Source organism: Castanea sativa, chromosome 2 (genome assembly GCF_040712315.1).
Source record: "Castanea sativa cultivar Marrone di Chiusa Pesio chromosome 2, ASM4071231v1".
In the NCBI taxonomy this organism is placed as follows: domain Eukaryota; kingdom Viridiplantae; phylum Streptophyta; class Magnoliopsida; order Fagales; family Fagaceae; genus Castanea; species Castanea sativa.
In genome coordinates this window covers 17,994,118-18,016,826 of record NC_134014.1, presented here as the reverse complement: position 1 = coordinate 18,016,826, position 22,709 = coordinate 17,994,118, and the positions used below count along the sequence as shown (strand labels likewise).

Below are 22,709 nucleotides of genomic sequence, written 5' to 3'. Positions count from 1 at the left end.
GATCGGGCCTGCCTAAAGGACATTTTTTTCTTACCATGAATCGACCAACTCATTGACTCTACACTGGGACACAAGCTCCTAACATTTATGGATGCGTTCTCAGGGTACAACTAGATCCAGATGTCAAAAGAAGATCAAGAGAAGACGACTTTCATCACCAGTGAAGGACTCTACTATTACAGGGTCATACCATTCAGTTTAAGAAACACTAGAGCTACTTATCAAAGGTTGGTAAACTAGATGTTTAGTGAGTAAATCGAAAGAAACATGGAGGTGTACATGGATGATATGCTCGTCAAGAGCAAGGAGGCAGAAAGTCATTTAAACGACCTCGAGGAAACCTTCAAAACCTTAAGACAGTACTAAATGAGTTTGAATCCAGCGAAATGCGCGTTTGGAGTTGCTTTAAGAAAGTTCCTTGGCTTAATGGTGTCACAACAAGGAATAGAAGCCAATCCGGAGAAGGTAAAAGCCAAACTAGAGATGGCCTTACCTAAGAACGTCAAGGAGGTACAAATGTTGACGGGAAGAGTGGTGGCCCTCAACTGCTTCGTCTCAAGGGCGACGGACAAATGCCTCCCCTTCTTCGAAACTCTAAAACAAGCCTTTACGTGGACCGACGAATGTGAGGCGGCATTTCAAGAGTTGAAGCGTTATCTAAGCAACCCACCATTGTTGAGCCCATCTAAAGAAGGCGAGGAATTATTCCTCTACTTGGCCGTCTCTGCCACAGCAGTGAGCACGACCCTAATTCGAAAGGAATCAAGAATCTAGCGCCCTATGTACTACGTCAGCCAAGCTTTCCTAGGAGCAAAGGCAAAATACCCACGCATTGAGAAAATTACTTTTACTTTAATCGTTGCTTCTCGGAAGTTGCGTCCGTACTTTCAGGCAAACCATTAAGAAAGCGATGAACAAAACAAAAGCAGCAGGATGAATGATACAATGGGCAGTCGAGCTAAGCCAATTACATATCAAATACAGACCCCCAACGGCCATAAAAGCCCAAATTTTAGCAGACTTCATATCCAAATTCACTATGCCTAAGGAGACGAACAAGTCTGAGCTATGGATGGTACAAGCCGACGGATCGTCGACAAAAGGAAAGGGTGGAGTCGGAGTCGTCATAACCTCGCCAGAAGGGGATATCCTGAAGTATGGGCTCCAACTCCAGTTCCCGGCCACCAGTAACGAGGTGAAGTACGATGCCATATTGACAGGGCTCAGATTAGCCAAATCCGTGGAAGCCAAAAGCGTACTCTTGAAGAGTGACTCCAGGTTAGTAATCGAGCAAATCAAAGGCGATTATGAAGCAAAGGAGCAGAGAATGCAAAAGTACTTGAAACTGACAAACCAACTTGCCAGGGACATAGAGTAGGTAGCGTTTGCACAAGTCCCACGGAGTTTAAACACAGAAGCGGATGAAGTAGCGAGACATGCATCATCAAAATCCAGAGACGATCCAATGAGGACAAGACTGGAGGTACATAGATTCCTTAGCATTGAGGAATTCCACATGTTTGCAATACAAAGGGGCACAAGTTGGACAACACCTATCACCTCTTATTTAAAGGACGGTCACCTACCCTCAAATCTAGAGGAGGTAAGAAGGGTAAAGAAGTAGACCACTAGATTCACAATACTCAATGACGTGCTTTACAAGAGAGGATTCTCCCTCCCTTAGTTAAGGTGCGTTGAACAGGACGGAGTGAGATACATCTTAGAAGAAGTTCATGAAGGTATTTGTTGAGATCACGAAGTGAAGGACTTCGTCAAGAAATGCAACAAATGCCAAAGGTACGGGAACGTCCAAAGAACACCAGGAGAGAAGATGATGGTAATCACCTCCCTTTGGCCAGTTACACAATGGGGAATCGACATAATGGGCCCCCTACCCCAAGGTAAAACACATGAAAAATTTTTACTTGTAGCAATTGATTACTTTACAAAATGGGTGGAGGCGGAAGCTCTAGCAACAATCACAGAGGAAAAGATACAAAATTTCATGTGGAAGAACATCGTTTGCAGGTTCGACATACCCAAGACAATCATATCAGACAATGGCAGGAAATTTGATAGCCAGGCATTCTGTTCCTTCTGCTCAGGGCTCAGCATCAGAAACCACTTCTCATCACCTGGGCACCCCCAGGCTAACAGATAGACAAACAGAAGTAACTAATTGAACCTTGCTCAAATCCATTAAAGTCCGCTTGGAAGGGGCAAATGGTGCATGACCTGAAGAATTACTAAGTGTCCTTTGGGCCTAAAGGACCACAACCAGAACCCCAACAGGAGACCAATAAAGAGGTGGGAGTTTTTCAACGAAGAAACCAACGACGATTAACTAGGGATGAATCTAGATTGCCTGGACGAAATCAGAGATGAAACGTCCAAGAGAATGGCAACATACCAGAGAAAGATGGCAGGATACTATGACCAGAGAGTAAAACTTAGGATATTCAACATAGGAGACCTCGTCTTACTAAAAGTTATGCCCTCAAATAGGAATTAAGCTCATGGAAAGTTAGGGCCAACTTGAGAAGGCCCCTATAAAGTCATTCACTACTCAAGATAAGGAAGCCATCACTTGGAATCCATGGACGGCGACAAATTACCACATCCATTGAATGAGAACACCTTAAGAGGTGTCATCAGTAGGAGCGTAATCATTTGTAATCATTGACAAGTTTTTGTTTCACTCTAAAAGAAGTTCAATAGAGGAATTATTTAGGTCATAAGCTTCCACAAGAGCACTAAACAACTGACGAGGCCAGTGATATAAATCCTTCAAAGGATATAAGTCACATGACGAGACCAGTGATATAAATCATTCAAAGGATATAAGTCACATGACGAGGCCAGTGATGTAAGTCCTTTAAAGGATATAAATAATATGAAAAGGCCAGTGACATAAATCCTTCAAAGGATATAAGTCACATGACGAGGCCAGTGATATAAATCCTTTAAAGGATATAAGTCACATGGCGAGGCCAGTGACAAAAATCTCTCAGAGGATATAAGTCACATGACGAGGCTAGTGATATCAATCCTTCAAAGGATGTAAGTCACATGATGAGGCCAGTGACATCAATCTTTCAAAGGATATAAGTCACATAATGAGACTAGTGATATAAATCCTTCAAAGGATATAAGTCACATGACGAGCCCAGTGACATAAATCATTTAAAGGATAAATCATATGATGAGGCCAATGATATAAATCCCTCAGAGTATATAAGTCACATAACGAGGCCAATGACATAGTCACATGACAAAGCCAGTGATATAAATCCTTCAAATGATCTTACTCACATGACGAGGCCAGTAATACCAATCATTCAAACAGTGCAAAACACATGAGAAATAACACGCATCACAAAATCTAGACGAGTATGTGAACAACACAATGATCTAAAATCCTAACGGCCACTCAAGCATTAAAATCCTCTTTTGGCAAATGACTAGCAAAATCAAGAGAAAGAGAATATACTATCACAAATAGAAAGTGTAGACACTCGATTTTGTACCCATGATTTAATCAAGGAAGATGACTAGAATAACCATTCATGTACCTTAAAAATCATGATTGTATTACATGCATTAATTTGTTCATTGCATATCATAAAAATGATCTTGAGATTCTAATGGTGGCGACGGTATGTCCGGTTTCCAAATTGGACCGTTGGATTGAAAGATATCACATGATCAAGTTTGCATAGTCAGCATACATTGTGTCTAGGTAGAGTCGACCACGCCTGATTAGTTTAAATTAATTCTGATTGGTTAAACAATTAAAATGAATTAAGTAATTTTGTGATTGGTTGATAATTAGTGTTTAAAATAGGATTGCTTACATGGGATTAAAGGGGATAATTAGATAACAATAAAATTGTGGAAAATTTGAACTTTATCAAGATTTATTTTAGAGTATTTATCTACAAGATAATTGTTGTTGAAAAGACCTGAATTATCCAAAAAAAGAAATAAAAATTAGAGTACGGATTGAGAACGCGTCTAAGTGTATGTCCCGACGTAGGAAAACCCTAAAAAATGAGTCCAAAAGGAACTCGAACATGAAAGTGTGATTGGCATCCAAGAGTGCCATTCAGCACCTTTGGAGTGCCGAACGACAGTTTCAAAGTGCTGAATTGTACTTTAGGGCTTTGGCCCAACTTTCTTCGGGTGACGATAAGGCACATCCTTTTCGACTTTTACATAAAAAAACGCGTCCCAATTCGTATTCTAAGCATCGTTGCTTATTTTTTAAACATTCCAACCTCTATAAATAGGGACTGGATCTCAAAATTCAACACACTCTTTGATACATTTTTTTGGGGAGTGAGTCACGTTTTTACACTCTTAAATTACTCATATTTATGACTCCCATTTCTGATATTCTCTCTCTTAAAGCTAGGGTATTTAGTTTTTCAAGATAATTGCATAAGTTTCTTTGAACTCTAAAATATCATCTCAAGAAGAAGAGTGCTCCATGCAAGAGGTTGTTTATGATTACCCATTTCTTTTCTATGTTTCTTTTGTTGTGATGATGCATGTTTGTATATTTCTTTCAATTGAATTGTTTCAAATATCCATAACATGAATTGTCAATTCTTATTGTTAAAGCATGTTCTTGTTTTTTTATTATTATTGTTGTGATCTCTTTCTTAGATTCAAAAATCTGCATGTTATGAATTATTTTCTCAAAATAAAAACAGATCTACATCTTCATTAGATGTAGATCTGAATTTTTCTCAAATAAAAAATGGATCTACATCTTCATTAGATGTAGATCTAAATTTTTCTCAAAATAAAAACAGATCTGCATCTTCATTAGATGTAGATCTGAATTTTTCTCAAACAAAAACGGCATCTTCATTAGATATAGATCTGAATTTTTCTCAAAATAAAAACGGATCTGCATCTTCATTAGATGTAGATCTGAATTTTTAAAATATAAACTAATTTGTATCTTCATTAGATACATATATTTTTTTTTCTTTTTACATATCATATTTTAGAAGTAAAAAAGGATCATGAATAGTGGTGTTTGTTGTGTTTGTCTTATTTAATACACGTAGTATGAATTTATTTCATGAATGAAATTCTCTTCTTAAGAAAACTTTTTCATATTTTTTGAACATATAAAAATAGATCTGGATTTTTACAAATCAAAAACCATTTTTTTAAGTTCTCAAAACCAGATTTGATTTTTCTAAACTTAATTCAATTTTTTTAATCATAAAAACAGATCTGGATTTTTACAAAGAAGAGGATGCATTCATAAATGAATTCACGTTATTTAGTTTTGTTCATATGTGCAACATGTCATTCATAGCATGCATAAAAGGGGTACATTGGTCACAAGAATCCAGAAGACCAGACTTTGTCTGGGCGGAATGAGTGCCTAACACCTTCCCATTTCGTAACCTAGCCTCCGAATCTAGTTCTTTTGGATAGGTAAATCTATGCCTTGTCTGTATTTTTGTTTTGGGTAGATTGTAAGTAGGACAAAAAGCCATGTAATTATTTCGTAGTTTGAAATTAGGACCCAAAGCCATGTAATTTTCAATTTTTCAAATATGTAATTTTTTTAATTCAATCAATGATAAAAGAACAATTCATTCATGTAAAGTTGTATTTAATTTTTTCTTATTTATTGTATAATAAATAAGTGGCGACTCCACACCACTTACCTTAAAAGAGAGATGCCCTAAAAAGTACTCCAAAAATCTCTCTTTTTTGAGGGGCACTTTCGAGATCTCTCACAGAATGCAATGTTCAAGACAAGAAGCATGCATGAAGATAGTGTTCAAAAGCACAAAGCCCCAAAACAAATAGAGCACCTAAAGCATAAATTGTTCAGAAATAAAAGCATAAAACCCCAAAACAGATATGGCACCAAAAAAAAAAAATTTAAGTCTTGCAAAAAAGTTAAGCAACAGGCTCGTCTGGACTATCACCAACTCCCTCGTCCATGTCACCCTTAAGAGCAACCCCGCCAGCAATATCTGCCTCTTTAGCTTCCATTTCCTTGTCCATGGCTTCAAAGTCCAGGCTTTCTAAGTCTACTCCAGGATTGGGCTTCACTAGATACCTCCTCATCAACTCAAAATCCTTGAAGTACCAGCTAAGAAGGGCGCCGTTGTACTCGTAGGTAAGCTGGAAAGCTTGCACCACCTCGTCTTCAGCTACAGAAGCTTTGCGCTTAGCTACCTGGAGTTGGTCATCTTTTTGTTCCACCAGAAACTTCTCTACCTTTAGATCATCAGTCAAAGTTTTAATCTACTCCTTCATTCGGTTCCCACCATCCATTGCCGCTATCAGCTCTTTCCTCAGCGTGGAACTTTCAGCTTCCAATGTGTCAACCTTAGAGTTGGCCATGATGACCTTCTCCTCCGTGGTCAAATACTCAGTAGTGAGGTGGATCACCTCTCCTAGGACCTAAAAAAAAAAAAAAACAGGGATGACGAATAGAATCGAATTGTTTTGAGAAACTGTGACGAAAACAAGTTCCGACAGAAGAGTACTTGGACGAGCTTAGGAATGTGACGACTCACTAGCTCATGAGAGGGAACAACACTAAGACTCTTCAACTTATTGGGGGTGACGACGTTGTGGCCCTCCCCATGGCAGTGGCAACATCGTCCCAAATGTTGGAATCAATCTTACTCTTTCCTTTGTCACTGACGTGAGTTCTCTTTGGACAAGGAGTAATCTCCTCAACAAAAACAACAAGGGAAGTAGCCTTGGGATCAGATGCAACGGGAGTGGAAGCGGTAGTCTCAACGACCTCCTTCGCTACCCAAGGTAGTTTTTGGCTGATGCTGGACAGGGGCTCGTTCTTCCTAGCCCTCAGCTTGGCGTACAGCTCTTGGTTAAACTTTGTCATCATCTCTGCAAAGAATTTCATAAGCAAGATGTCAACAATAAATTATAAAAAAAAAGGGTATGCCAACACCAAAAACTCACTTTTCTCTTCTTTGGCTATTGCCTGCAAGACGTAAGGAGAAGGTTCGGGACCTAGGAAATGACAGGCCAAAGTCCTAGGGCTGATTAGTTCGTCTTAGTCGTCAATAGTCCTTGCGTAATTTGAAGCACTCTTGATGCTATTTTTGTACCTATTCTTTAGCTTTAGACGAGTCTTGGCTGAAAAAAAGAAAAAGAAAAAAACAAATGCGCATTAAGGTTAGATGAAATAAAGGTAAGCCCTTCAAAAAAATAGGGAAATGAAAGAAGACGCACCAAGCTTGGGTATCCCCCACCCACGCAGCAACCTAGGGATGTCTCCCCAAAGATCGTTCGAGAGAGTCTCCCAACTGTCCCAGACACGAAGAAGTATCTAGACTTCCAATAACGAAATGACGAAGGGAGACTTGTGATGAGACGAGCCTTCCTAACCCAAGGCACTAGTTCGTAGTACCCAAACTCTTTTGACTCTTTGAAACGATACAAGTACAGAAGCTCATCCATCCAAATCATATTTCCCTCCGTCGCTATCATCCAAATCTCCATGCAACTAATGACGATCCTCTAAGAGTTCGGCATAAGTTGCCCAGGTGGTGGAGAAGCTCCATTACAAAAGGATGGACGGGGAATCTAAGTCCACTAAAAAAGGCTGCCTCATAAAAACACACCTCCCTAGGATTGAAAGCGCAAGCCTTCTCGCCAGAATAAAGGAGATGAATCTTGGTCTCATCGATAATTTGAAACCTGTCCCTAAACCTAAAAAGAATGTCCTCGTCTAGAGAACACACCTCCTTAAGGGCATGAAAAGCCCTCAACACAGTGGGTGAAGAAGATGAAGGGTTTAAAGATGGAGACGCCAAAACTGCGGTATCAACCTCCACGGCTTTGTTGCTAGACGACAAACCTGTATCCAACTCGCTAGACCTCACCTCTATTGACATCTCTCGTAGGGACCTAAACCAATCCAAAGACTGACGCAGTAAAGGGGAAAGATTACCTAAGACCAACCCTAGAGCACTACTCCCAGGGGTAAAAGACCTAACCTTTGGACTACCACCAGCGGACCCAAGAAGCGCTCCCTAAATGAGCAAAAAGGAAAGAAATGGAAGGGCAGTGGCACCTAACCTAAGAATAATCACACATCAAAAAGGAAGAAAGGAAACTAAAAACAGAAGTCTCTATTTGAAGCAAAATGAAGCAAAACCAAGTAAAAAAAATTGTACCTGAAAAAGGAAAAGTAGGGCGATCGGAGTTCAGAAAGAGGAGGAATCACATAGATGAAGAAATGAAGAAGAAAATAAAAGTGAAGGAAGGCGAGGAAAGAGAAAAACATTTAAAGGCTTCTCCAAAAACCGAGATGTGAGAAAACCAAACGCCTCGTTGAGGAACGTGCCCACGTCCAGCCAATCAAAATGTGGCACGTGGCCTCCGAGCGTGCAACGCCTTCACGTTGCCATAAATGCGATGGAAACGAAACCAATAAAGGCACACTCAACGTGGGGCGACCCTTCGTATTCCTTAGTTCATCAAAAGGCTTAATGACCAAGGAATGGGGGGTAACTAATGAACCAAAAGGCATTGTTCATCTAGACATGGCTATGGATGAGGAACAAGCCATAAATGAAGCCTTTATTGACTGAGCCGTTACGATTGGACGAAGTAAAGAGAGTAACGGCTCAATGGCCTTTGTATCTATGCATTAAGTGTTAAAGGCCTTCATATCTATGCATTTAGTGTCAGAGGCGTTACCCAGGCAAAGAATTAAACCACCATTAATGGTGGTTCTAATGGCTGGGAGAGCAGAAGCCTATATAAGGCACATCCAACCAAAGGTAAGGGACATGATCAAAATACTATTTCCATTAGCCAAAATCTTCCATCATTTTCTCTCTTATTCCAATTGTATCATTGGAGGCTGGCACCACGTCGGTGACCTATTTTGTTCCATTTGTTTCTTATCTTGCAGGTTACGCCGAGATCATTGGATGATCCTATCTACTAATGATTTTGGCATCATCACTAGTTATATCAAAGTTGCTCATCGAAACTTTCAAGTAGGTTTCTTGGAGTCACAAATGAGGAGTTTATGTGCAACAAATCAAAAAAGAGGAGTTTGTGGATCTCGGAGCTACGTGTGGCCACATTAATAAGTACTTCATGAGGTAGCATTAGATTTAAGGTCAAATGTGTAAACTTTCATTCTATTCTAGTGAATTTGTTGCCTTGATGATTGACGATTAAATCCCCCTAGATTTTTATTGTGAAACAATTTGTTTGATCCGTTTTCCTAGGTCATTAGTTTGGCGACTTAAGTGATTTATGTTTGTGTGTTGTCCATAATTTTTATTGATATCTAGAGTTAAACATGAAATAAATCATGCGTACAGATAACGTATAATGCTTTATATATATATAATGGAAGATATTTTAGATTTGATTCAAGATTTGCATTGACACAATACTTTAATTGAAGATTTTTCCAAGAAAGTCAAATCAGATGATTATTTTTTTGTATTAGAATATAAATATATACATATAATTGTACTCAATCTTATAATAAAAAAAAATCATTTTTGAAATTGTTTGGTTTCCAAATTTGAAATTTTGTGTTTAGTTGTTTACATTATCTACTATTGAGGCCTTAATAAGTGTTGGAGATCGTAATACCTTGAATTAAGTGGATGTGGACTATGATGACATTGCAGGGACAATGCTGAATCTCATCAAGCATGCACTAGGTTGGTTTGAATTATGAAAATAGAGCAAGACTTAGGTACAGTACTTAGGTGTTGTTCCTTAGGTCCCTCTCTTAAAATTCTACCATATGGCTTTTTTCTCATTAATGGAAGTGTATTTTTTAAGTTAAGTAGCCACATGGCAGAATCTTAAGAGGGGAACCTAACAAACAGCACCTAAGGTACTGTATGTAAGTTTTGTCCATGAAAATAATAGGAAGACTGCTCCATTTATAACTGATGTTTTTTTCTATATCACAAATGTGGCTAACTGGCAGATTCTTGGTCTCAACATGCATATGGTAGTTTCGTAACTTGCCTGGATCATGGAATCATAAATTGTATGAAATAGGACGACATTAATACAACACAATTCTACAAGCAATTCATACCAGAGCTGCTAGCAAGTGCACAATTCAGCAAGTAATATATATTCCATACACAAGTTATTAACAATATAAGTTCAAATACATTTCACATAAGACACACTTGATAGTTGATATGCCAGGTGATGGGCAAACAATGCAACGCCAGACAATTAATGTTTATTAACATGCACATGTGGAGACAGAAATTGAAAATCCAAGCAAAGCTAGACCTGAAAAATAAACACATTTGGAGTAATAGTTGAGGGTTAGTGTTAAAGCTCCAATGAACAAGATGAACCAAATAACGTGTTCTGTGAGTCTCAGTAAAGCAAACCTCGGATATTGATATGGCCAACTTCAAATTTTGAAATGTTCTAATCCCGAGTTCCCATCCAGCACTATGGACTGAACATAAGAAACATAATCCTTCACGGTTGTATCCTTGTACATTGGGGGGTTTTCTTTCGATAACAACTCCTTGATTGGTCCATAAATCCTATGGGTACTTCCTTGCTTGTTATGTGTTCTAAAAAAACAAGCTACAGAGATTCTTGGACCTACATTCTTTGCCAGTACCCTATGAAATACGCTTTTGAATTTATCATTGGAGACTAGCTGCACCAAGGCACATTAAAATTATAGAATTTTAAAAAATAAAAAATAAAAAAAGAAGAAGAAGATCAACATATGATTTTTATGATATATTCCCTTATATTTATTCAAAGAGGGAGCAAATCATTTTGCCTTCAACATGTTTTAGCTTTGGGTTCAATGATGAGCCTATTGATACATGTACGATTGAATAAATATGAAACGGAAGATTAATAATCAATAAACATATATAATTGCTTGCATAGGACACATTAAAATTTAAGTATTTTTTTTTCAAAAAAAAATCTTTTTCTTTTCTTTTTGTTGAATTATTTATTTATTTCTATTTATTTTTGTATGTCCGTTAAATTCAACATATTATTCAATACATTCCCTTTTTTTTTTTTCGCTGAATCTTGCACAAATCACTTAAGAACACTAGCCTCATCACATGTGCTTTGCACGTGCAATGAGGTTTTTTTTTTTAAAAAAATTTTAAAAATCCTATATTTTTATTTTATATATATAATTTTTATTTTGAGAATCTTATTTATAAGTGAATAAAACAATTTAAAAAAAAAAAGTTGTCCTATGTTTTAGGCAAAATTTTAGTGAGAGTTAGAATTATATTTTACAGGATTATCCTTTAGTTTTGTCTCTATTTAAATATAGGAGTGTAGAGACATTTTTGAACAAAAAAAAAAATGAGAATCCTAAACCGAAAAAACCCCTTAAATAGGAGTATATACAAGCAATGTCTATTTCACATGAAAATACAAAAGTGATTATTATGGTTTTTTTTTTTCTAATGCAAATAGAAATTATATCTGTATCACTTGTAACGCATGAAAATTACTTACCTGCATCATGTCTCCCACGTTCACTACCAGCGATCCTGGAATGGGGATAACATCGACCCATTGATTTTGATAGAGGACTTGAAGGCCACCTATATGGTCTTGCAAAAGAATAGTGAGGAATGTAGCATCCCTGTGTTTGGTAAGGCCCATTGTCAAATCTGGTTCAGGACATGCTGGATAGTAATGGCCCAAAAGAGAAAGCCCCTCAACACAGCCCATGTCTTTGAGGTGGTTGGGTTTGAGACCGAGAGCTTCTGACAGCAACTCGGATATAGTAAGCCCTAATTTCATTATCTTGTTCGAGTAATCAATCATTGTATCTCTGCAAATTGATCAAAAACGTATCAACACCCCAAGAAATTAAAAAAGAAAAGGAAAAAGAAAAAGAAAAAGAAAAGAAGAATGAAACTTTTTTTCTTATGGGGATGCAAATATAAAGCAAAGGGCTTCTAATTGTAGTGAGAATAACTGATTGGCTCCAAAAATAAACTTCTGGCTCCATGGCCAAGAAGTTAGGAACTTTGATGGACTACACTGATCCACATATTATAAACTTCTCTGTGACAACATTTCGCATGCGATTTCTCTTACATATTTCTTTTTACTAATTTACACTTTTAAAGTTTGAGGTTTTTCATTTTGAAATTTTGCTTCGACCTGTCATATTGGCCATGTCGTCCAATACTTTCATGGTTAATTATTTTATGAAATAATTGCTCTATATGGCTATGAAATTGAAGAGCTTCGTTGTTGTAGGCAGAAAAACATATTATGTACAGTAAGAGTATTAACATAAATGAATTACATGAAAACAAAGCTGAACTTGAAAAGATCAAAATAAAAATTTAAAAATGTAAAGAGACAATATAAAATAAAATAAAGTTGTAACTAAGATTGGTTCTGCAATTGCTCATTTGACATTATCAATCACCTGCATATTTCTGGCAATTCTGCAGGATTGGGTGGACTAGGTGCCATAGAACAATATATGGTATCTCTCCAATTAGCTGCTGGAGCTTGATAGAAATAAAAATTGGTGTTGTATATAAAACTTCTCGAGAAATCACGTGTATAAAATTCTTTTCTAACCTCCAAGTCTTGCTCGTGAAATCCTCGTATCCTATCGATAATTTCATCAAGCACAGTTACCTCAACTCCATGATTGACAACCTGAAAGATACCCCAGTTCTCACAAGCATCTCGGACTTTGTTAACTATGTTATCACGTAGAGTAACATCTTTATCGATGCCTTCAAAGTCTATTATTGGAATGCTGAACTTGGAGTCACAGGAAGAATCTGAGACATCGACATTGTACTGCTTATTTTGCTCATGGATGAATATCCGTGGGATCTTTTCCACTCCAGCATCAACAAGTCCTTTTACCCCTGCTTTAGACTCATCAAAAGCCTTCAATTCACTTCTCCTATCATAGTTGGATTCCATTTCTGCCAGTAATTAGGCTGAGCTTGTGAAAACAATATTTTTTTCCCGTTTGAAGGGACAACACGTGAGAAATCAACTTTCTCTGGTTTCCAACTAAATAGTTAAAGCTCCCTAGTTACGACTTACGAGTACGTTGTGTCGTTGTCATGAATTATCGAAGTGATTGTCCCCACTGAAGTGGCTTTTGTCTTTTTGTTTTGTTTTCACTGAAAATGACAATGGACTCAATGAATTTCATAAATTTTATTTATTTTATTTATTTTATTTTTTTGGTAGAAATTTTATTAATAGCTTATGGAGGTGGTAGATAGATTAGTGCAACGTTATTTGTATTGTGAGCATTACTTTTATTTATTTATTTTTATCAGGTGGAAGTGGAACCATACACATATCACAACTGTCACCTCAACTACTATCAAAGATATTTTAAAAAATTCTTAGTTTATACTTTATAATTTATAGTGTACTAGCATTCAGCAGTATAATATTTACCTTGTAAACTAAATAAATGCATATAATATTGTACCCATTTGCAAAAAATATACTAAATTTACAATATTATATACATTTTTCAATTTATGATATAAGATTTTCATTAATTGTTTAGGTTTAAATCCTCTCCTAAATATTGTAGTAACTCTCGAATTATCAAAAGAAAAAAAACACATATAATTATGGTTATTAGAATCAAGGTTTTGCATAGGAGATAGAACTGATAGAAGGGAAAGTATCAGATCAAGAATCTTAAAATAATAATTGTATTTAAAAAGAAAAAAGCGAAAACTCATCTATAGTTAGGATGTGGGCATGAATCATGAACATGGGTGATAAAGTGTTCTATAATATAAAATAAGAATAACAATCATGATCAGTTTTCTATCAGGCTGAGCCTAGTTTTGCCCTTCTTTAGGCATAATAAGATCTTCTGTGGTTGGGCTTATTCAAGATTAGGTCGATTAGGTCGATCTTGTGGTGTTGAGATTTCATGTAATCTTCTTTGTATTTTTTGTTTTTGTTTTTTTCTTTGTCTTTTTTTGGGATGTTGGGGGCTGGGGGGAGTGCCACTATAAGTTCTTGCACGCCCAAGCATGATGCACTCTTACCCGCAATACGTGCTAAACGTCTCAACCTCAATCAAACTTTTTTACTTTCATCCGCATTAGTTGTATCTAGCCGATTAGGATCTAGTGCAATATCCCATTCCCTTCTTACAAAAAGTTTCAACGACTCTCACTTCTTAATTTTTTTTTTTCTCATTTTTCCATTTAATGTTTGAGATTGAAAGTAAATTTTTTCAGCTTTCATTTTCAACCATTGTTTCTCCAAAAAAAAAAAAAAAAATTCAACCATTGCGAATTATGGCATCAAGTGCAATTTCCTGAATATTGCATTTGATCTCAATCTCAATCTACCTGTATTCCAATTTTTTGACAATAGCATTTTCTCACTTCTTTTTGTATTTTAAGAGATTTTAATCTTTGGAGTTCATTTCCAATTTGAGACTTCCAAATCACATTTACCATTCATTTTTTTAGCTCAATCAATGCGAAATTTGTCATTTTGTTCATGAGCTTCTCCATGACCTCATCCACAATGTAGTTTCCTCAAGTTTCTACTATTGTAATTTTTTTTAAAACTTTTTAGAACTATTTTTTATTTAATGGTTGAGATTAAATTAGTTTTTTTCAACTTCCAATCTCAGTGAGTACGAGCTATTGCATCAAGTGAGTATTACACATGATCTCCGTAAGGTTGAATTTATTCAACCATGTGTTGGCTTTATTCTGTGCCAAATTTGCTTGTAATTCAACATTTAGAAACCCTATAATTAGGTGAGAATAATATAAGGATTGAATGTGAGAGAGTGTGAAGATTTAATCAAGTTTGTGCAACAAACTGTGTTTCGTGACTGGAACTCGCTACTGACTCACAACTGGCGACCCGCCAAAATCAGGCACACGTGTGAAGCATGCAGGAAGTTGAAGAATTACGACAGTTGGATCACTACAGGAAAAAAAGTACAGTCTAGTATTTCTGTTAACTGGCGACTGGAACTCGCGACTCATCCTAGTTGCGAGTGACTCCAATTGCGAGTGACTCACCAGTGCATCTTGTTTTGCTGAAAACTAGACATTCTATCTCATACCCCACTATAAATACCCTTATACCCACGAAATGTAGGTGTGGCTATTGAGAGAAAAACCCTAAGAGAGGTTTCAACAACACACCCACCTCATTAGAGAGAGAGCTACTCATTCTTAGAGTAAAATCTTTGTAGTCTCTTCTCCTTCCCTCTCTCATTGTTATACCCATTGAAAGGAGATTTGTACCCAAACATAACTCACACCCCTTTAGAGTGTTGAGAATGCTTTTGGAGCTTGGGAAGCATTGGAAGATGCCAAGAATGGCGGATGCAATATGGAACTTATTGCGGGATCCAGAAAGCTAGAGAAGACATGATTAGACTTAATCTTGTTGGAGTAAGAAGTTTGGAGGGCTTAGATGCAATGGGTAGATTAGGCTTGGAGGGTCTATTGCTATTCATGTATCCCAACTAATTTTCTAGTGAATCATTTTACCGTTTGGAGGGCGGCGGAGAGGTTTTTCGCCGAGTTCTTCGGTTTCCTCTTCGATAACACATATCGGTGTTATCCTTGTGTTTGCATCTCTCTTCCCTTACTCTTTAACCATTAATTGTTGCTATGTTTGTGATTAATTATGTGTTAAAGTAGTTTGACAAATTGGGTATTGCTTATATTTCATATTCTGCACATATATTGTTTGAATATAAGCTTGCTTTGGTTATTTTGAATTTGGGGTCTAAATATTCACAAGTGTTTTATACACTAAGTGAACTTTCAATCTCAATCCGTCTGTCTTCCGATTTTATACTATAGCATTTTCTCACTCCTTTTTGTTTTTTAAAAGATTTCAATTTTTGGAGTTCATTTCCTATTTGAGATTTCCAAATCACATTTACTATTCTTTTTTTTTTAGCTCAATCAATGTGAAATTTGTAATTTTCTTCATGAGCTTCTCCATGACTTCATCTAGTGCAAAGTTTCCTTAAGTTTCTACTACTCTCACTTTTTTTTTATATAAATATTAATGATTGAGATTGAAAGTAGTTTTTTCAACTCTTAATCTCAGTCATTGCAAGCTATTGCATCAAGTGCAATACTCATGTTATTGTACCTATGTGGGGTTCAAGGATTGAAGAGTCTTAACCAAGAAACAATCATCATAACCCAGGTTAATTAAGGAGGGTAGGCAAATTCCAAGAACTCCACCTACCCGAGAAGAGTAAGGGAATCAAGACAACTGATATCCCTTAAAGGCCCGAGGAGAGGAAAAGGTATGGCAACGAAGAAAAGGATGGTCAGGAGGAAGTTCCTGAATGATATACCTCTCACCTCCGTATTGAATGCCTTCCACCAACTTTATTAGCTGCATTAATGTGGAAATGACTCTTGAATAGTACCTTCACAGTTAGCAACCCTTTTTACCACCTTCAGCAGAGTCTTGATGGGACAAGTATCTTGAAGGATGCCTTAAGACATACAGGTGAAGGGCTAGGATGCATGGAAAAATGATATAAAAAGAAGGGAACCCCTAAAAAAAAAAAGGGTTGAAGAATCTAAATTCCATGAGAATAGGAGAGAGAGTAGTGAAAAGCATGATGTAAAAGCTTGAACTACATTTATATACAAGAAGTTAATCCTTGGCCCCACCCGAGGAAGTCATTATCCCCTATTGTTGTTTAAATCATACATGTCTGTTATTCAAAACTCTTTGGCCTTAAACTTGGGCTTAATTTAGAATTGCACTTGGATTACTTTTTCCATTCTCTTTAAAAATTCTATTATTTGGGCTTGATTTGAAGGATAAGGTACTACTGCTCTAAGTGGGCTTAAGCCTTTATTTTTGAGCACTTACGCTACCTTAATCTCAATCCACTTGTAGTCTAATTTCTATTGTTACTATAGCATTTTCTCACTCCTTTTTGTTTTTTAAGAGATTTTAATTTTTGGAGTTCATTTCCTATTTAAGACTTCCAATGGGAGTGCCCGTTGGCTACCAATGTTTGGGCACTGGTTAAAGGAAAACTGCAGAAATGCGCAGCAGTATCACAGAATTTTCATTCCGTCGCTAGACAGATGGAAGGCAAGCTCAAGAGGAAGGAAATGGAGGTGTGGGCGATGGTCGCTTGGTCCATTTGGAACGCCAGAAACCGGTTTTATTTTGAAAACAATCAGTCCCAACCAAGTGATATACTCCATGGTGCCACGACCCTGCAACAAGACTACCAACGCCTGACTCGGTACCTTGCAAGACCATAATCACCCAGCTCGAATGGAGCTCTTTACTTTATGTTGTGTAGTTTATTTTTTAGCTGTTATAAGCAGACGCGGACAATTTGTAATTTACTTTGGGGTTTTCCCGTATTCAATATAATTCTATGTTCACAGTAAATAATAATAATAATAATAATAATAATAATAATAATAATAATAATAATAATAAAAGACTTCCAAATCACACTTATTATTATTATTATTATTTTTTTGCTCAATCAATGCTAAATTTGTCATCTTGTTCGTGAGCTTCTCCATGACCTCATTGAGTATAGTTTTCTCAAGATTGCATTGGAAGATCATTCAATTACTTTCTGACCAAAATAGAAGATATTTTGTGTTCTATTTAAGATTGCATTGGCACAATACTTGAACGGAAGACCTTTCTAAGGAAATCGAATCAGATGATTATTCTATTATACTAGAATATAAATATAGAGAATTTTACCCACTTGTTTATCAATACAAATTTACATTTGTGAAATTGTTTTAATTGTTTGATTTTCAAATTTAAAATTTTGTGTTTAGTTGTTTACATCATATACTATTGAGGCATTTGATAAGTGTTGGAGATTGTAATAGCTGAATTGTGTGGATGTGGACTATGAAATAACACACACACACACACATAATATTTATTTATTGCTTGTACATAGAATGTTTGTAATTTTGATTTAAAATTAAATATGATATTTTCTTACGTAAACCAAAATATTTATATCCAATAGGTGTTTACATCTTTGCAAAAAAAAAAAAAAAGTAAGTCTTGACTTGTCTAAAAATATTTAAGTCAATTTAATAAAAATAAAATATAATTAAATTACGTATGGTATACAATAAATACACTTTACTTTAATGAGTTATGTATTACATAAGAGTTATTAGAGGGAATAAAAAAATATAGGATAAAATTTAGATACAAAATTGGTTGTAGTTTAAGGCTACAAACTCACTCAATAAAATAGATACTGCAATATATTTTGAAAATCTAACTGTTGAATTGCATGTTCTTTATGCTCTTCATACACATATTAAATTTTGTGTCAATCGGATATCATTTACTATATGATCTATAAGCTTATATTTTGTGCATAATTTTAAATGAGAGGTGCTACGTCCACAACATTTTTACAATATTTTCACAACAAATCATAGGTGGTTAGTTATTATTGGTTCAAATTTGAACTTAACACTAAGATTACTTTTTTGCCCCAACAATAACAACTAGTAACAACCTGCCACTTAAGATTTGTTGTAAAAATATTGTAAAAATGTTGTGGACATATCATTTCTCATTTTAAATTACAAAAACTTTCAAATTCAAAAATTTATTGATGACATAACTATTGATCTTTAATTTTCTTGAAATTTTGCAAGCATAGAGAATTTAAGAAGAAGATGTAATCTAACGATAGATTTGTTAAAATTCACCTTTAATAAAAAGATATAAAGTAAGTTTATAGCCTAAGGCTACAACTAATTTTGTAGCTAAACTTTGTCTAAAAATATATTAGTCAACTATTTAAATGCATTACATGTTTTTAGTCAAAATCTAAGAGAGTCCATTATTGAAATTTATGTCCAAAATTATTTTTATTTTTACCAAAAGAACAAGAGGGAGGGAGAATTTTCCAAAAGTAAAAGGCCCCTTGCCTCCATCCTGGGCCCTTGACTATAAGACATAGCAGGGATAGTGCTGAATCTCATCAAGCATTCACTGCTGATTTTTTTTTTGTATGTATATATCACAAACGTGGCTGACTGGCATATTCTGATATTCCTGGTCTCAACAAATTGTTGTATCATAACTTGCCTGAATCATGGAATCATAACTTGCATGTAATAGGAAGACATTAAATACATCATGATTCTACAAGCAATTTAGAAAAATACTTAGTTGGTTTTGGAGTATAGTGAAATGATGTTTTCTCTTCTCATATTTATAATGGACCCCACTTTAGATTTAATTAGTAGAATCTACTATGATGGTGAGAGAAAATAGCATCATTTACAATACTTTGAGATTACCTAAGAATTACTCAACAATTTATACCGCAACTGCTAGCGATACAAGTGCACAATTCAACCAGTAATAGATATTCCATATAAGCTATTAACAATATAAGTTCAAATTTATTTCACATAAGACACACTTTATAGTTGCTATGCCAGACAATGGGCAAACATAGCAACGTCAGAAAATGTTAATTAACGTGCACATACGGGGACATAATTGAAAATCCAAGCAAAGCAAGACCTAACAAATAAACACATTTGGAGCAATAGTTGAGGATCACTGTTAAAACTTCAATGAACAAGACAAATCTTATATTATGTTCTGTAAGTCTCACAAAAGTGAGAAATTATAGGGTTCTCATAGTGGATCACGTTCCTTGTGCATCATTCCACTAAAAAATTTCTACCTATTTAAAAATTGTTGAGTCAGTAATTAGTTTATGTTTGAAAATTTTTTCTGATTCAACAATTTTAAACAAGTGGAGGTTTTTTAGTAGAATGGTAAACAAGTGACGTGATTTACCATGAAAATATTATAATTTCTTCACAGAAGCTAACCTTGGACATTGATATAGCCAACTTCAAATTTTGAAATGTTCTAATCCTGAGTTCCCATCCTGCAGCCCTACCGAGTGAATGTAAGAAACATAGTCTTTTACAGTTGTGTCCCTGTAGATAGGGGGGTTTTCTTTTGATAACAACTCCTTGATTGGTCCATACAACCTATGGGTGCTCTCTTGCTTGTTATGTGTTCTAAAAAAACACGCTACAGAGATTCTTGGACCTACATTCCTTGCCAGTACCTTATGAAATACGCTTTTGAATTTATCATTGGAGATTAGCTGCACCAAATTAAACACACATTAAAGCTAAAGAAGATTTTTCCCATTTTATTATTATTATTATTATTTTTATTATTATTTATGTAAATAAAAATTATAATATGTATGACTTGTGATGCATGAAAATTACTTACCTGCATCATGTCTCCCAGGTTCACTACCAGTGATCCAGGAATGGGGATAACATCGACCCATTGATTTTGATAGAGGACTTGAAGGCCACCTATTTGGTCTTGCAAAAGAATAGTGAGGAATGTAGCATCACTGTGTTTGGTAAGGCCCAATGTCAAATCTGGTTCAGGGCATGCTGGATAGTAATGGCCCAAAACATAAAGGCCCTCAACACAGCCCATGTCTTTGAGGTGGTTGGGATTGAGACCGAGAGCTTCTGACAGCAACTCGGATATTGTTAGCCCTAAATTCATTACCTTGTTCGAGTAATCAATCATTATATCTCTGCAATTTGATCAAAAATATAAATACGATTTTCAACTACCCGAGAAATAATAATAATACAAACTAGAATGAAATTTTTTTTATGGGGGTGCAAAGGGCTTCAGATTGTGGTGAGGAGAAGAACTGTTTGGGACTAAAAATAAACTTCTCCCTCCATGTCCAAGAAGTTAGGAACTTTGATGGACTAAACAAAAGATATATTTGATCAACATCAACATCCACACACACACACACACATAATGCAATACTTGGCTACAATACTTAGGTACTATTCCTTAAGTTCATCTTTTAAAATTCTGCCATGTAGAATTTTCCTCATAGATTGAAGTGTATTTTTTAATTAAGTAGTCATATGACTCAATTTTTAGTGAGGAATCTAAGGAAAAACATCTAAGTAATTGTACCTAAGTTTTGTCCACACACACACACACACACACATATATATAGTTTTTGTCCTTTGTTTTTTTTTCCTGCCCGTTAGCCGAAAGAGGAGAGGGGGTGAGGGTGGACTTCCTACCCCTTTAAAAATTTCTTTATACTTACACTTTTTGAATTTTAGAGTCTGTAATTATTTTTATGTTGATCCTTTATGTTTCAGAATTTTATTTTGACATTTCATAAGGATTTCCTTCTCAGTTCTCATATGAGTCATCTCATTCATTTTCGTTAAAATAATGTGACTGCTATGTACCTTCATAACCATTTTATGAAATATTAGCTCCATATTGCTATGGAACATAAGAATTTCATTGTTACAGGCACAAAGAAGTTCATCAAAAAAATAAAATTTTATATAAAGTTAGATTATTAAGATAAATGAATGATCTGACCAATATAAAATCAAAATAAAAAATGAAAGAACAAAATAAAAATTATTAAAACATAAAATATAAAGAGAATCACAAACTCTAATGACAAAATATATACCTCCTTGCCCTCCCCCCAAGCCCCTCTTTTTTGTTTTTTTAAAAGGAAATTTATCAATAGTAGAGAACAATTTAATTTAAGATTAATTAGAGTACTGATGCTTTATTAGCTTTTTAGCAAAAAAAAAAAAAGAAAAAAAAAATTGTAACTAAGATTGGTGATGCAATTGCTCATATGGCATTAAAAACTACCTGCATACTTCTGGCAATTCTGCAGGATTTGGTAAACAAGGTGCCATAGAACAATATATGGTATCCCTCCAATTAGCTGCTTGAGCTTGATAGAAATCAAAATTGGTATTGTATGCAAAACTTCTCGACAAATCACGTGTATAAAATTCTTTTTTAACCTCCAAGTCTTGCTCATGAAATCCTCGTATCCTATCGATAATCTCATCAAGCACAGCTACCTCAACTCCATGATTGACAATCTGAAAGAAACCCCACTTCTCACAAGCATCTCGGACTTTGCTAACTATGTTATCACGTAGAGTAACATCTTTATCGATACCTTCAAAGTCTATGACTGGAATGCTGAACTTGGAGTCAAAGGAAGAATCTGACAAATTGTTCTGCTTATTTTGCTCATGGATGAATATCCGTGGGATCTTTTCCACTCCAGCATCAATGAGTCCTTTTACCCCAGCTTTAGACTTGTCAAAAGCCTTCAATTCACTTCTCCGATCATAGTTGGATTCCATTTTTGCCGGTAATTCCGCTGAGCTTGTGAAAATAAGATTTTTTGCTTTTTCGATGAGGGATATAGGTCAACACGTGAGAAATCAACTTTCTTCTATTAACTGGATAGATAAAACTGCCCAGTTGGGTGTTGTCATTAATTAACAAGTATTTTTGCCAAAACAAAATAATTGATCCCAATATACCACTGACTTCCGCTAAAGCGGCTTTTGTCTTTTCTTTTGTTCTGTTTCACACTTTCACTGTCATTAGTGCCATAGACACTCGACAATGGACAAAATAAATTTCATAAATTTTATTAATAACGTGTGTGTGTCTATATATATATATATATATATATAAGATGGGTTCAAGTTACACCTGATGTAACTTTAAATAGTTACACATTTTTTATAATTATAGTTAAGTCCTTGATAAAATGGTGTATCTTGAGTGATTTTTGTACTGGG

At 35.5% G+C, this 22,709-nt stretch overlaps 3 protein-coding genes across 3 annotated transcripts; 1 reads left to right on the top strand and 2 right to left on the bottom strand.

Moving 5' to 3' along the window:
* The first annotated feature begins 366 nt into the window (after nt 1-366).
* LOC142624980 (putative mitochondrial protein AtMg00860) lies at nt 367-774 on the top strand. The gene has a single exon (XM_075798697.1). It carries the CDS (start codon nt 367-369, stop codon nt 772-774), a length of 408 nt encoding a protein of 135 aa, XP_075654812.1.
* A 9,303-nt stretch (nt 775-10,077) lies between these two features.
* On the bottom strand, nt 10,078-13,040 carry LOC142626077 (1-aminocyclopropane-1-carboxylate oxidase homolog 1-like). The gene is made up of 4 exons (XM_075799851.1): nt 12,452-13,040; nt 11,521-11,842; nt 10,404-10,684; nt 10,078-10,299 (listed from the first exon to the last, which is right to left on the bottom strand). The coding sequence occupies exons 1-3, from the start codon at nt 12,964-12,966 to the stop codon at nt 10,427-10,429; spliced, it is 1,095 nt and encodes a 364-aa protein (XP_075655966.1). The 5' UTR covers nt 12,967-13,040; the 3' UTR covers nt 10,078-10,299; nt 10,404-10,426.
* A 6,383-nt stretch (nt 13,041-19,423) lies between these two features.
* LOC142625894 (1-aminocyclopropane-1-carboxylate oxidase homolog 1-like) lies at nt 19,424-22,374 on the bottom strand. Its single transcript, XM_075799644.1, has 3 exons — nt 21,754-22,374; nt 20,314-20,635; nt 19,424-20,179 (listed from the first exon to the last, which is right to left on the bottom strand). Exons 1-3 carry the CDS (start codon nt 22,260-22,262, stop codon nt 19,919-19,921), a joined length of 1,092 nt encoding a protein of 363 aa, XP_075655759.1. The 5' UTR covers nt 22,263-22,374; the 3' UTR covers nt 19,424-19,918.
* Between the last annotated feature and the right edge of the window lie 335 nt (nt 22,375-22,709).

What these genes read in the sequence shown, in the direction of transcription:
- LOC142624980 (XM_075798697.1), top strand. Translation starts at nt 367, where the DNA reads ATGAGTTTGAATCCAGCGAAATGCGCGTTTGGAGTTGCTTTAAGAAAG.
- LOC142626077 (XM_075799851.1), bottom strand. Translation starts at nt 12,966, where the DNA reads ATGGAATCCAACTATGATAGGAGAAGTGAATTGAAGGCTTTTGATGAG. An exon ending in GAATTGCCAGAAATATGCAG is followed by an intron (nt 11,843 to 12,451) that starts GTGATTGATAAT and finishes ATCAATTTGCAG; the next exon opens with AGATACAATGATTGATTACT. An exon ending in ACGTGGGAGACATGATGCAG is followed by an intron (nt 10,685 to 11,520) that starts GTAAGTAATTTT and finishes GCCTTGGTGCAG; the next exon opens with CTAGTCTCCAATGATAAATT.
- LOC142625894 (XM_075799644.1), bottom strand. Translation starts at nt 22,262, where the DNA reads ATGGAATCCAACTATGATCGGAGAAGTGAATTGAAGGCTTTTGACAAG. An exon ending in GAATTGCCAGAAGTATGCAG is followed by an intron (nt 20,636 to 21,753) that starts GTAGTTTTTAAT and finishes ATCAAATTGCAG; the next exon opens with AGATATAATGATTGATTACT. An exon ending in ACCTGGGAGACATGATGCAG is followed by an intron (nt 20,180 to 20,313) that starts GTAAGTAATTTT and finishes AATTTGGTGCAG; the next exon opens with CTAATCTCCAATGATAAATT.